Here is a 14,284-nt window from a genome sequence, read left to right on the forward strand (position 1 = left end):
GCTGGCCCTCTGCTCCTCTGACCTGGTGGCCCCAAGACCCAGGAAGGAGGAGGAAAGAGCAGACCCCGCTGCCCCCGCCTCACCCCAGCTCCGGCCCAGATCCCCCAACTTCTGCCCAAGTATCAGCTGACTTGTCCTGTACGAGGCCTCTGTCAAGTTGGAAAGCAAATATCCTCCCAGGAACACGGCAGGCAGGATGGCCCTTTGTGTTTGATACAAGCACTTCTGCCTCTGTTATCCTGTTCGAATCAGGCCCTGGGGACAATGGTCCCAGGGCACAGGTGATGAGTGAGAGCCACGGAGGAGGACTCCTGGCCCAGAGCACCCTGTGTTCCTCAGGTGCCCACAACCTTGACCTAGGGGATCCCAGCGATGGTGGCCCCTTATCCTCTCATCCCAGTCTGGATGATTCCAGTGCAGAAAGGCTGCACGGACCCAGGGCGGCCCAGGTGGGTGCAAGGCCTGTGAGCCTGCGCTCGCCTGAGCTGAACAGGCCCCAGCTCTGCCTGGCCACTTCCTTTCCGCGCACCTTTGGGTCATGCTCAGAATGCAAAGAGGAAGTGGGACTTTCAGAATGACTTGACTGAAGTGTAGGAGCCCTTGTGAGCCCTGGGATCAGTCACTTCTCAGAATGCAGGGCAAGTCCCCAGACGAGAGCTCAGAACCATGCTGCTTACAGCGGACAGCGTGCTCCCACGCAGCATCTCCCGGAGACACACGCCAGGCCGGCAGCCCCTGGGATGCGGGAATAGCGCTGAACGTGGAGACAGAAAATGCCGGCTCTGGGACCTTGAGCCTCACCTGTCTCATTTATAAAATCGTCACGAAGATACAATAAGTTAATGATTGAAAGCACTTCCTGAGCTCCAAAGCTCCCTGCAGTGGAAGGTCTTCCTGTGGTCCTCTGCCCCAGGCAGGACACACACACCTGGGTCTGGTGTCAGCCCCTGGGAGCTGCCTTCTAGACCTTGAGGAGCCCGGGGCCACCTGAGCGGCTCCCCCTCCGGCCTAGCTGAGACGACCACACCGCTCACAGCCAGACCTTCGTCTCTATAAAGAAACCTACCTTTAACGTCGCCTCGTCCAGAACCTTCACTTCCTCCATGAGCTTCTTTAATTCCTCGGAGCTCAGCAGGGAGATAACTGATTGGCCGGACTGAGAGGTGCAGTGGTCCCAGTCGTCGGCGTCCGTGGGCTCACTGAGACCCTCTGTGTATTCTCTCAGCTCCGAGAGGCTTTCACAGGGAGAAGAGTCATGATATTAATAAGAGCTGACATCTCTTGCACAATTACTTCATTCCAGGCCTGGTGCTGAGCACCGATGTGCATTCTATTATCTGGTGCAACAAACCACAAGTAGCTATCAGCATCCCTGCACTCCAGAGATGAGGAAATTGAGGCTCAGGGAGGGTAAATATCTTATCTATAATCCCAAGGCTCTGAAATGCTGAGATCTGGGAATCCCAGATCATGGTGTGTCTGACACCAAAGTCCGTGCTCTAAACCTTGACACCTCACCCAAGAGAACAGCGGATACTTTGGACCTACCTGCACTCATGCCACAGTCACCCGCAGGCCCCACACCTAGATGGTCACCACGACTGGTGTCCTTTCAGACACACACTCACTCGGCCTCCTTCACAGGTGTTGCCAGCACCTGCTCAGCCTACCTTATTAGCACCTTATCACTACACCTAGTGCCCACGCAGCCAGTAACTGGCCGTCCTTTTTCTTTTGAGCCCATGTTGGTACCCATAGCTGCTGTGTGTAATGACACTTCTTATTTTGCATGAAACTGTGGTTTCAGTAGTAGGAATTATTCCTCCCTCTGACTGACAGGCAGGTGAAGGGGGCCTCAAAGCAGTAAATTCTAATGGTGAGCCCCCCAGTTCCAGCAGGGGAACAGACTCTTAGCCAGAAAGAGCCATGTTAGAAGCTAAGGGGCGCGATTCTCCGGCTGACCGACCCCAACGAGCTACGCGTGTGTTGGGCTGGCCCTTCGGCCCCCGCTCCGGGCGCGTCCTGGCAGAGCTTTCCTGTTCCCTCAAGGTCGCTGGAACCTCATGGGGTATCTGGGTCAGTGGGCCTAAAGCATTTCTCAGCAGCATAAGAACAATAAACAAAAGTGATAAACTCAGAATTGTTCTGCTTAAAGAGGGAAGACTAAACCCCAGCCCTGCAGCAGGAGCTCTGAGGCGTCGTTGGGAGCCCCCTAGTTTTGGGGAGCAGGGCTCGCCCAGCTCCTGATTTCAACTTTAGGAGAAACTGAAGGTGAGTGTGGAAGGAACCAGCTCGTGGTCAGGGCGTCAGTGCCGGAGCTGGGACTGGGGCCCAGTCCAGGGGCCTGAACCCACATGCAGAGTACAAGTGGATTCCTTTGCGGGGGGTGGGAGGCAGCAGGAACCCTCAGTGGATTGTCTCCTGGCCTCCGTCTGGTCTTCCTGAGCAATGGCAGGACACGTCCAGGGTGCATTAGTTCCGAATATGCATGGGCAATTCACCAGGGGACCAGTTCTGTCCCCCAACCTCCCACCCCTCCCAAAGCCAGGTGTTGTGAAAACCCCTCCTTAATACAAAACACAGATGTGTAACACACACACATGCACAATAAAGAACCATGGAACAATCCTTTAGCATCCCTGAGAAACTTTTGTAAAAGATACATAGGATTATAAGAGAAAGAAAGACGAGGAAGGTGGACACTGGGAGGAGACACTCACTTGAGCGAGAACCCCGTGTCCGAGGCAGGAGTTTCAGTAGAACCATTTGCTGCGGGGTCTTCCCTGGACGCAAGCGGTGGCGATGCCCCTTCCTTGGGGCTGCAGGGAGTCTGGCCGCAGGAGACTGAAGACGGAAGGCACAGCAGGGACTTCATGACCGCCGATGACACCTGGCTGCTGATGGAGTAGAGTTTACTGGTCTTTTCATCCAGAGGCTTCATCTCGCAGGACTGGGTCCTGCTCAGGGGGAAGCTCCGTGCCCGCTGGCTCGGTATCTTGACCACGGGGCCTCGAGGCTCCTCGGTCTGCGTGGAGAGCAGCCTCGAGACAGGGTCGGGGTCCGGGGGAAGGGTTTTCTGACTGGGCTGCGGTCCTGAAGGAGGGGTCCCCGACACACCCGGGTCGCTGGCCTCCGGGGTGGTGGGGGAGGCCCGTGGCGGCTGCTCCGGCTCCAGCCGCTGCTCCACGGAGTGGGGAGCTTCTCGTCCCAAGAGACCAGAAGCCGGTCCTCCATCTTGCTTCCCGGGAGGTTTGGCTGCCTCCCCCAGGGAACTGGAGGGCTGGAGGCTCAGTCTCTGGGCTCCTCTGTCAGGCAGCTGAGAGGAGGAGCCAAAGGTTTCAAAGGAGCTGATTCTCTGCTTGATGGAGGAGGAGGCCCGCATGGGTGGCCCCAGGGGCTCCCTGGAAGCGGGTGTTGGCTGGGTGGAGGAGGCGGCCTCCGGCAGCCGCCTGGGGTCTGGAGCACGATTCCGCAAACCTTTCAAGCTTTGGCGAAACCAAGCTGGCTTGGGGGCCACCGGAGGCCCCTTCTTCACAGTGCTGCTGTCTGCCGACTTGCATACTTGGGCGACACCACTGGTGGCATCCAGCTTTGGTGCAGTCCCATCTGGGTGGCCCTGAGTCCCAATGTCTTCACCCAGTCTGACGCTGGGCTGTAGAGGCACGTGACTCTCACTCATGATGGGGCTAAAGAGATTTTTGATGCAGTCAGAAATTCTTACCCAAGGGTCTTCGGCTGTGGTGTCCAGGCTACAGTCCATCCGAGCCTGCCTCTTAAGCAACGGGTGTTTTATTGGGGACGTTTGTGTCACTAGGGAGCAGAAAGGTCAAAGTTGTGCATTACATCTGACTGCGAGCTTTCTGCCTAAGTTCCCGCTTCAAAGATGACCAGCGAGGAGGATTCCCGAGAAGGAGGTGAGCAGAAGTGGGGGACCCCTGGCTGGGTGAGCTACTACCCTAGGTGCCATTACCTGGCTGCAGTGCAAACAGGCAGGGTCGCAGAGCCAGAGGGCCAGAGCTGAGAGTTAGGGCCAGAGCTGAGAGTTAGCGCCACAGCCTCCTAGCGCTTCAGAACTAGAAGAGTTCGCACAGAATCTCTAGTCTGATCTCTGGCATCGTATAACTGAGGAATCCAACATTCAGAAGGGAAAGCGGTCATCTGATGGCCAAGCCAGGGAAAGACCCCATGTATCCTGATTCCCCTACTTTCGCGTCCTTTCCACTGTACCAAGTAGCCTTTTAGATAACTCATTAAAACGTTAAAAGCCAAAGTAGATTCTTACTTTTTAAACTTTCAAGCCAAAGGTTATGAACCGGCAGCCATATTTGGTTTGGACCATCCATGTCATTAACAAGCAATGTGGACATGCGCCCCTTCAGATGGGGCGCACCCCACTCAAGGCAGTAAGAACCCCCTTTCTTACCAGGTCAGCATTTCACACATGGAAGCATGTGCCTGGCCCCCGAAGTCACGTGAGCTCGCTACTCTCCCTACTCGAAGGTAATTAACGCCTTTGCTCAGCAAAGGCGTGTCCCCGCTGCTTGATGAGGCAATGAGAGGGTTCCAGGCAGAAGGGAGCTTTGTGACAATGACTCCCAAACTTGGCTGCACACTGGAATCTGGAGGGTCTACAAAAGCACTGATGGCTGCCCCAGGTTCTGATTTAATACACCTGAGATGCAGCCAGGGCACTGGCATTGGGTCATTCCAACTTGCTCTGTCAGCCATGCCCTGCCAAGTTCAGCCCCTCACCAAGGGCACAGCGTGTGAGGTCTTTCTTGGAAGCCAGCCTTGAACAAGCCAGAACAAAGGAGACTCTGTCCCTGATTCTTTCCCAGAGACAGAGGGAGGCCGGCCCCCAAGCCCTGCACAGCCGAGAACCCAAGTGGATGTGTGACTCTTCAGTTACCCCCAGGTTTGATCTCTCCCTGGTTAAAAGAATGCTGCTCTGGCTCCATACTCTGGGGGATGCTTGGTAACAGAAGCAACCCAGGACAAGGAGGACCGATTCCTCCTGCCTCCTGCCTCAATGCCAGGCCTCGAAGGATGCAGACCATGCAGAGCATTAAGCCTTGAAGATACCAAAGAGAACTTCCACATGATCCCAAAAACTGGGGTGGTGACTGCTGAATCCAGGGCTTTAGCAAGGAAGTCCTGCCCTCTCAGTCTGGTTCTGAATTTACACACTGCTCTCTGTTGTAAGACTGTAGTCAGACATTCTACAGGCGAGGCCTTTGCGGACTGGGGTGAGGACCTCTTGCCAGTAGAACACCAGGGCGTTTCCTGGTGTGTTCCTCAATTGGGATGACTAAGGGACGGGAGAGGGGAGGAGGCGGAGCCTCCAATATTAGGGCATCTGCTCTGGGTGAGATGTGCCAGGTATTTCCATTCAAAACGTCCCTTAACCCTCCAATAACCTTTCATGTACTTATCACATAATGTTTCTCAAATGGGCGTATGGTTTGTAGCCCCATATGTATTGCTCTGCCACTCCTGGGAGCTCCCTGATGGCAGGAACTGGTCTGTTTTCTCTCTCATTCTTACTCCCTCTCTCCCTTTTTCCCTCCCACCCTCCTCTCCTCCTTCCCTCCTTCCCAAGAACCTAGCACAGGGCTTCAAGAAGCCAGCATTCAATACGCGCTTGCTAAATTGAATCACATGTTGGGATTCTATGGGATTTCCCACCCCTTGCTGGTGAGTGAATCAAGGCTCAGAAAAGCAACGAAAGTCACCCAGAATCACATTTGTAAAGGGCAGAGCCAGGTTTCCTACCCTGGTCTTCCTGACCCCGAATCTGATGGTCTTTCTAGCAAACCTCTACGCATTCAACTCATCTCAGCATTTCCAGGGCACCACGTGGGCACAGCCCTTCCACCCCCTCTACATGAGGCCGTGATCGCCTACAACATCCCATGCATTCTCTCTGAGCCTGCGTCCCCAGACTTGGAAGTACTGACTGCAGCTTGCTAGAATGTTGTCCCCCTAGAGGCAGTGGCCACCTACTATGGTTGGGTGGGAGGTCTTGAACCTTTTCCCAAGGTCTCCATTCTCCAGCTGACTATCTGCCTGCGTTCCTCAGGCACTCATCCAACCAGGAGGCTCCCACCCTGGACAGCACCCCCACTGCCCTGCTGCCCTGCCGCCTCCAGGGACGCCTGACGGTTCATTAGCCCAAGGCCAGCTGTCGAGGTGCGCAGAACCCTCCAGTGCTCTGGAAAAACGCACATCCCCCCCTTATCACTGGACCTTTATCTGGAAGGTCCTTCCTTTCGGAAGATGGAAATGGAAGCCTACCCGGGCTGGCTCCTCTCCTGGCCGGCTGGCCCTCTGAGGAGGATGTCGTCTGCGGGCCAGCTGCAGCAGGTCCTGGGCAGCAGGCAGCGGCGCGCGGGGCTCTCCCTGCTGTGTCTTCCTGCAGAGGCAGTGGCGGAGGTAGCTCTCTGGCTTCCTGTGGTGTAAACAGGAAGCGAGACCGTGTCAAAATGGTGGCCTCCAGCTATGAAGGCAAGGCACGCTTTGGCTGTGACAGAAGCGCCAGCAGGAACCACTTTAGTGAGAAGCTCAGCCCTGCCAGGAGGGTCCTCTCCTCCACCGTGTGGACTGCATCACTGATCCAGGGAGCCCGCCCCTCCTGGGCATCCCTCTGCTTCCAAGAGCTAGTGTCCAGAACACGGGCTCATCCGGTGGACATCTGTGAGGACCCCGGGCTCCCTGTGATTGGGAGAAGAGGCTTAGGAGTGTGTAAGGGGGCCGACACTTCCTCATTTACCATGGCAACCTGGCAAGCCACCTGTCCCAGGTGGGGACAGCACAGGGTAGAAACCAGTAGGCAAAGAACCGCCCTCAAGTCTTCGCTCAGCTAAGGTCAGAATACTCAGAGGAAACTGTGTTAGTTGCTTTCTACATTGTTCTGCATTATTCAGTTATTTCGGAAGCTGTGAAGGCTGACAAGTGCTCAGGACGGGGCCCCCCGCTTCCCTTTGCAGCCCCTAGGTGACGTCCTCAACCTTGGGCAGCAGGGGTCCCTGCCGGGCCCAGACGCCGTCTCAGGCTCCTTCACAAAACAGCCTGGAGACGAGCTGGACCAGACAGCAAGTAACTGCATGATGCTTGGCTAGAATCTGGGTTTTCATACAGCATGAAGGAGGTGCCGCCCGGGCCCAGAGGAAGCAACCAGAACTGGTTCCGCCCCAGGGCCGTGCAGAAGGCTTCCTGAGAGAAGTGCCGTTTGTCCGGTGCTTGAGCAAAGGGTAAGAATTCTCCAGGTGGAGAAGCCGGGAAAGAGTGTTCCAGAGACACAGACACACACGGTGGAAGGAGGAAGCGCGACACCAACCCAGGAAAACAAAGGCGAAGGCAGGCGTCATCCAAGTGATGCCGCCTCTGTGTGACTGTCTGCAAGGGGGGCGCCCTGCCCGGCTGCGCTGGCCTCCCCGCTCTGCTCGCTGCAGTGTCAGATGGAGCGATGGGCTGGCTCTTCAGCAAAGCTGTGGGCTTCCTCCCAAGGAGGAAGGAAGATAGGAAGATAGGAAGGAAGGAAGGAAGGTAGGAAGAATGCATCACTTGGAACTAAAACAGAAATGGAAGACGTCCGTGGCCTGAGATTTAATACCTACATTGACAATAGACCTTCTTTAGGAATGAACGTTCTACAAAAGTTAGGAATGTGTTCACAAAGCGCTGCCCCAGCGCAAGGTCCCTACGGTAGAACTGAGTTCTAGGGGAGGGTTTTAGAAACACTGAAAGACCAGCCAACTCAACGGAATCATTGTGTTTCCTGCTGAAAAAGCAAGATGTGGCCGTGACATTAGAAGCTGAAAATAATAGAGCGATGGCATCTAAGACACTCAACAGCAGGAGGAAAAAAAAAAAAGGCATGTAGCTGACTTAATTTCACCCAGTTGGGAGCTCTGTAAGGTGACATCTGTCCACATCCGTGAATTGCTGACACTTTCACAGACCGATGCTCTTGGTACCAAGCACAGTAGCGATAGCAACTTTGCATCTTGGAACAGATACAGATGTGTTTTGTCTTTTCATCAACACACGTGATGATGTATCCTCTTCATGAGAGGTGTTCTGTATTTTTTAAATTAGCTCCTAGAATAAATTTGATTTTACTTGATTTTTTTCTTTAAGTTGTGTTTCCTGCGCAGTGCTTGGTGAATGAGAGAGGGAGAAGGGAAAGAAGGAAGGCAGACAGACCTGTGGACATGAGAGATAAAGTGTTTTGTGGGGTTTTTGTTTTTTTGTTTTTTTTTTCAGTCACAAGTGATGGTTTGAGCTCATTTTCTATAAGGGAGAAAACTAGTCTTTTGTTGAAGATGATATCCCAAAGGTCATTTTGGTTGGGGAGTTGGTCCCCTTGAGTTATAGCAGACGGGAAGGATTTAGGGTTGTCACAGACACTTGAGAAGGGTCTTGGGACTCTGGAGAGAAAAGACTGGGGGAGACAGAGGGTAGGGGACAGAGAGAGAGAGAGAGAGAAGGAGGAGGAGGAGAAGGAAGTAAGTGGTGGAGGGAGGGAGGGAGGGAGGGAGGGAGGGATGGGGAGATATTATTCACTGGGGCCAAGGAGAAAAACACCCAGTGAGAAATGCCCAGGAATGGTGGGGGAGATTTTAAGAATGACATGTAGCAAACAGCCTCCTGTTTTTCTTGTGCTGTAATCCTTTCCCTGTACTCCCCAACGCCCAGTAAAATAATGTGGTGTTGGTTGTGCTTTTGTAAAAGGCTGTGGAAGGGTCTGTGGGCCACAGGGGAAAACATGGAGGGACAGAGAACCGCAGCTGCAGAAAGCGAGAGGATGCGGGCAGGAGGGACGGATGCTGCAGGGGCAGCACAGGGCGGCAAAGACCAGGGACTTCTGCCTGCAACCAAGCTCCTTACCTGTCTTGCCTGCAGAAATCCCGCTTCCTCCTCCAGCAGCCTCAGCTAGGGGGGAGAATGCCTGCCCCAGATCTGGCCCAACCTGGCCAGATGGCCCAAGGGCATCACCCGGCAGCCCTAGTGGGCCCCAAAGACCTGCCCTGGCAAATCCACTCCTGTACTGGGGCTCCAGGAACAAAGTAAAAAGCCTGGCTTCTCAGCCTCTCTGTTCCTAAATGCCCTCCTGGACTTACAGGTCTCAGGCTTGAAGGAAAATGAAATGTTTGCTTACAGGAGCAGAGGGGGAACCACCTTGCCAACTCCATTGTGAGTTGCTAACCAGCCACATCCTGTCGGCTCTGCAAAACTGTATTTCCTTTTTGGTACCCTGGTTTCCCCTTCACTGCCGCCCCTCCTACTCAACGCCTTCCTCCCTGGGTTTTCTTACTCCTCCTGAAGTTTGCCAACCCTCATACAGACTGCTAGAGGGGATTTCCAGAGGCCCCGGTTCCGCCTGCCCCGGAACGCAGCCGCCGGAGTGAGGACATGAAAGACAGCGCAGCCTAGTGACGAAGCGGCCCACTGGCCATGTGAACCTCGGCAAGTCCCTCGGCTCCCTCTTTGCGTGAATGGGACCCTCATCCCCAGGCGGCTGTGAGGCTCAACTGGGACAGAGCACAGGAAGGGCTCAGCGCAGCACTGGGCATGAAAACGGCCCTGGGATGCAGCAGCTGCTGGGCCAGCAGCCTTCCCTCCTGTACGGGAGGGCGACGGGGCTGCAGAGAAGGGAAACCAAGGTCTGCCGGGGTGTGACAGAGGGACGGCCATTGCAGCGGACACCATTATGCCTGAGATTCTGTTGGGCATTCACTTGGCTGGTTCCCTTTAATCCTCACACCAGCCCTTGGAGGGAGCCACTACATTTAGCCCCAATTAACAGGTAAGGAAACTGAGGTGCAGAGAGCTTGTAAAAGCAACCTTAAATTCCAGTGTGTTACGGATGGGAACCCAGAAACCTATCAGCAAGACCGGGGCTGCAGTGAGAGGCACCAAGCAGCAAGCCCATCTTCCTGCACGAGGTCAGCCGTAAGCGTGAGCCGAGCCCCGCCTCTCGGCTGGAGCAGGAGAAACCCTTTTGCCCACAGCTAACCCTCTGCTAACGCTCGAAACGGTCCGGGCCGGTGTGGAAGAACACTCAGCCCATCACCTCTCTTACCGGGCCACAGGTGGGCAAGGTGTGCCCAGAAGGGCACAGGGAGTCCCCTCTCCCTTCTAGACTCTTCTGAGTGTCGCTGTCACTTTTGAAGTATTTTCTGGGTGGAGGCTTGGGTTTCGAGGACGTAGGCTTTCTCACCAAAATCTCGAAGGATTTCTTCAGCCTCAGTGGCGGGTGACCGCCCCGGCCCTCAGGGAGGGGTGGGCTCTCCTGGGCTGGCCTGGATGATGTCACGGGGGGCACCCCTGGCTCCTGCCGCAGGGGCAGGCTGGGGCTGTGTGCGCTGACTTCCAGGTCAGAGGGCGGCTGCTCTCCACCGCTGCTGGGACTCCCCCCCGGGGACCCCGACACGTAGCTGCTGTCGCTGCTGGAGCGAATCATGACCTTCTGAGCCCTGCGATGCGGGGGTGCCGAGTTCTTCTCCCGCTCCTTCTCCAAGGTCGGCCGCCCGTGCCAGCTGCTCTCCAGCCTTTTGACACCTGCATCAGAAGCACAAGGGAACCTCCAGCCCCGGCCTGGCTCACGACTGCCATGGGCAGCACACCGCTCGCCCAGACTGTCTGCTTCCCATCGGAGATCACTTTGGTTTGGAGCTCAGCAGCCTGGGGGCTGGTGCCCAAGGATGCCTTTAGGTTGGGAAAATAATTTAAACTTTCTGAGTCTCCATGTGACGGATACTGAGATGCACCCCCTGAAGTGCCCTTCAAGGCAGGGCTTGAGGTCCCAGCAGAGTGCGGGTGGCAGATGGCCTGCAGCTGTCAGCCCCTCCAGGAACCGCCTCACCCGAGGGGTAGCTAGTCTCCAATAACGGATGGAGATGGGGCTGGAGAGGCCCAGTCATCTCTGCCAACAGGACAGCTCTGATGGGCCATTTGAGCTCCAGGGGTTGGCTGAAGCTGCTTGGTATCATCTCAGCTCGACTGGTCCCTCTGCCCAGCCTGCTACTGGGTGGGTCCCTTTCACAGGTGTGGGTCCACAGGCTGCTTCTGAATGAACATCCTACATGCTAATAGCCATCTCAGAGTCGGCCTCCTGGGGACCCAACCTCTAACACTCCATTTCCTCATCTGTAAAATGGAGATCATAATTCCAGGGTCACCGGGCATTTTGAAGCTCAACATCAAAGAGAAAATGCTGGTGAAGGTGCTTTGAGCCTCATACCAAGAGGTTACAATTCTTTCCAGAAATGAGGGTGATGCGAGGCCAGAAAACCATTGTTTGCTAGCCAGCGTGCCCTCTTTCTTTTCTCTCCCTAGTCAGCTCTTCTTCCTGGTTCTCAACCCCTCGCCACCCCCCACCCCATATTCGCAGCACCAGGGCCAACCCCCCCACCCCAGACGCCCTTCTCTCTAGCAGCAAACTGTGGAAGATGCTCCTTTCCTAGAATCCCAGCTCAAAGCAGTGGGAGTTGACTGAGGCCGAGCCTCACCAAGAAACCGAAGCCAACAGCTGGAGAACTGGGATCTGCTCGGACGTGGTTTATGGTTTAGACACTGTGCATCACAAGGAATACCGCTGAGGGGGGAAAATGACCTTTTCTCAAAATGTAACTTGAAAACAAAGTAAAATGTGCAACATAAAAAGAATTGCTCAAACTCCAGCTCATTCTGCGAGGCCAGGAGAGCCCGGGAGCTCCATGAGGGAGCACCTTGGACCTCAGGAGAGAACCAAAGCCAGCCGAGCTCAGAATTCAAATCCTCTTTAAAAAAATGTTTTCTTTTGCTTTTTCCTGATCATAAAATAATGCATCTTTGTTAGAGAAAAGTCAGCCACAAGAAAGAAATAAAAGTAAAAATTCACCTGCAGCCTATCAGCCAGAGATAACCTTTGCCAAAAAAATTTTCCACTGGGTTCTTTTCTTGAGCCTATATGCATGTTAAGTGGGTGCAAATGGCAGAACATCACTGAAATACAATGTTGTGTCCTGTCCTTTTCTCTGAACATTTTCCACGCCATTTAACCTCCTTGTCAATATCAGTGCTAATGGTTGCACGTTGTTCTATCGTGTGGACGTTCCACGAAGACCTGACCAACGCCTAACAGCCGTGCATGGAAGTCAGCCAGCCCAGGTCCCATCCCAGACCCTCTGTGCACGAAGTGGAGTGATTTGGGGTAAGGAAGCCCTCAGGGCCCCCCTTTTTCCTAAAAAATATGCATTAAAATTATATGTGAAGGTTCAGGGAAATGATGCATTAATTAGCCCATTGTCTGACATCATAAGAACTGAATGTATGTTAGAAATTCTATTAACAGATATCATTATTTCTAAAGATTCTATTATTTGGGGCTAGGGGTTGAAATCTCAAATGCCTACAGGGACAACTGTGAGACTGGCAACGTGGTAGAAGATAATGGGGAAGGGTGGAGACCACAAAGAACTAGAGAGAGTTGCTCATTTAAAGCAATTCAGATTCAGACCATTTTAGAATCTTGTGCCTCCCAAACAAACAAACAAAAAAAAATGAGCCAAATGTAGCTGGTGGACTCCTAGCTTTTGCCCCTGGTCAACAAAGCATGCTCATTTGTGATGACCATTACGTATTCCTGGGGTAGAGGGTGAATTAATGGCTAAACTCAAAGATTTCTAAGAAGACAAAGATACTGCAAATGAAAGTCCACTATCTCCTTACCTTCCAGACTCCACTGGTGCCTCTCCTTTCCAAACTTGATGTTCTCCACAGCCTGGGCCACAGCTTCTTTGAGTTGCTGCTCAGAGACCTAGAGAATATCATCACCTCCTCAAGTAAACCGTGGAGACTCCTGCGGGAGGACCAGAGTCCTGCACCAGCTCCCAGGCTGGGCCCCTGCATTCTGCCTTCTTTCCTTCAACACCCACTCTGCAAATCGCTGACAAATTTAATTTCCAAAAATAGCCGGCATCAATGGTTCCCTAGCATCTTCTAGGTAAAGTCCCTACTCTGTCAGTAAAGGGGTTTCTGACTCTCCAACCTTCTCTCCACTACTTGCTGCAAAACTCCAGGTAAAGTTACCACTTCAGAGTTTACCTCTAGGAGCTATTCCATTCTTGCAATGATGTCATGACATCATCATCATTGTCATTACCACCACCACCATGGACAGCAACATCACAACCATAACCATCACCACTTTATTGTCATAGGTAACTAATCACCTGAGAGTAACAGTTAAGAGTGTGAGTCTTGGAGCCAAACAGACTTGTGTTCAAGTCCCAGTTCCCCAGTTCCTAGTTGCATACACTTGGACAAGTTGCTTAACCTTCTAAACCTCAATTTCTTTTTTCTGTAAAACAGTAACAATCATAGGACCTACTTCACAGTAAGAACATAAGGTTTAAAAAAATGAATTGTTTGACACCAAAAGCACAGGCAACAAAAGAAAAAAAACAGATCAACTGGACAGCATCAAAATGAAAATATTCTGTGTCTCGATCAACGAAAAAGACAACAGAGTGAAAAGGCAATTCAAGGAATGGGAGAAAACATTTGCAAATCAGACTCTTATAATGCAACAACAAAAACAAACCATCCAATTAAAAAATGGGCAAAGGACTCAAACAGACATTTCTCATTTCTCCAAAGAAGATATATAAATGGGCAAAAGCACATGAAAAGATGCTCAACATAACTAATCATTAGGGTGATGCAAATCAAAACCACAATGAGATATCACTTCACACCCATTAGGATGGCTACTATCAAAATAACCTCAGAAAATTACAAGTATTGATAAGGATACGGAGAAACTGAAACATTTCTGCACTGCTGGTGGGAATGTAAAATGGTGCAGTCACTACTGAAAACAGTATAACAATTGCTCAAAAAATTAAAAATGGAATTACCATATGATCCAGTAATTCTACTTCTGTGTATATAAAAGAATGGAAAGCAGGAACAAATGTTTGAACACCCACGTTCATAGCAGCATTATTCACAGTAGCCAAAAGGTGGAAGCAATTCAAGTGTCCATCAACAAATGAATGGATAAACAAAATATGTTATACATATACAATGGAATCTTACTCAGCCTTAAGAAAGAAGGAAATTCTAGCACACGCTACAACATGGATGAGCCTTAAGGACATTATGCTAAGTGAAATAACTCAGCCACAAAAGGACAAATACTGTATCTACATGAGGTATGCAGAGTAGTGGGGGAAACTAACTTCTGATATTTCTTGCTTTATGTAACCTTCCCTTCTGTAACCCCTGTATTCTCCTA

The 14,284-nt window shown here is 52.5% G+C and overlaps 1 protein-coding gene across 8 annotated transcripts in view; it reads right to left on the reverse strand.

The window, feature by feature from the left end:
* IL16 (interleukin 16) overlaps nucleotides 1–14,284 on the reverse strand; it is a 101,729-nt gene that overhangs the window by 7,382 nt on the left and 80,063 nt on the right. For 6 of the 8 annotated variants that reach the window (XM_074354264.1, XM_074354263.1, XM_074354262.1 and 3 more), the window contains 5 exons: nucleotides 12,715–12,802; nucleotides 10,085–10,563; nucleotides 6,295–6,448; nucleotides 2,721–3,810; nucleotides 1,067–1,235 (listed from right to left, as the gene is read on the reverse strand). In XM_074354264.1, the coding sequence (XP_074210365.1) occupies nucleotides 1,067–1,235; nucleotides 2,721–3,810; nucleotides 6,295–6,448; nucleotides 10,085–10,563; nucleotides 12,715–12,802 (1,980 nt within the window). Of the gene's footprint in view, nucleotides 1–1,066; nucleotides 1,236–2,720; nucleotides 3,811–6,294; nucleotides 6,449–8,889; nucleotides 10,059–10,084; nucleotides 10,564–12,714; nucleotides 12,803–14,284 lie in introns of those variants that run through there. The other 2 variants (XM_074354265.1, XM_074354268.1) reach the window with 2 other exon arrangements.

This window comes from Camelus bactrianus, chromosome 27 (genome assembly GCF_048773025.1).
Source record: "Camelus bactrianus isolate YW-2024 breed Bactrian camel chromosome 27, ASM4877302v1, whole genome shotgun sequence".
Lineage (NCBI taxonomy): Eukaryota > Metazoa > Chordata > Mammalia > Artiodactyla > Camelidae > Camelus > Camelus bactrianus.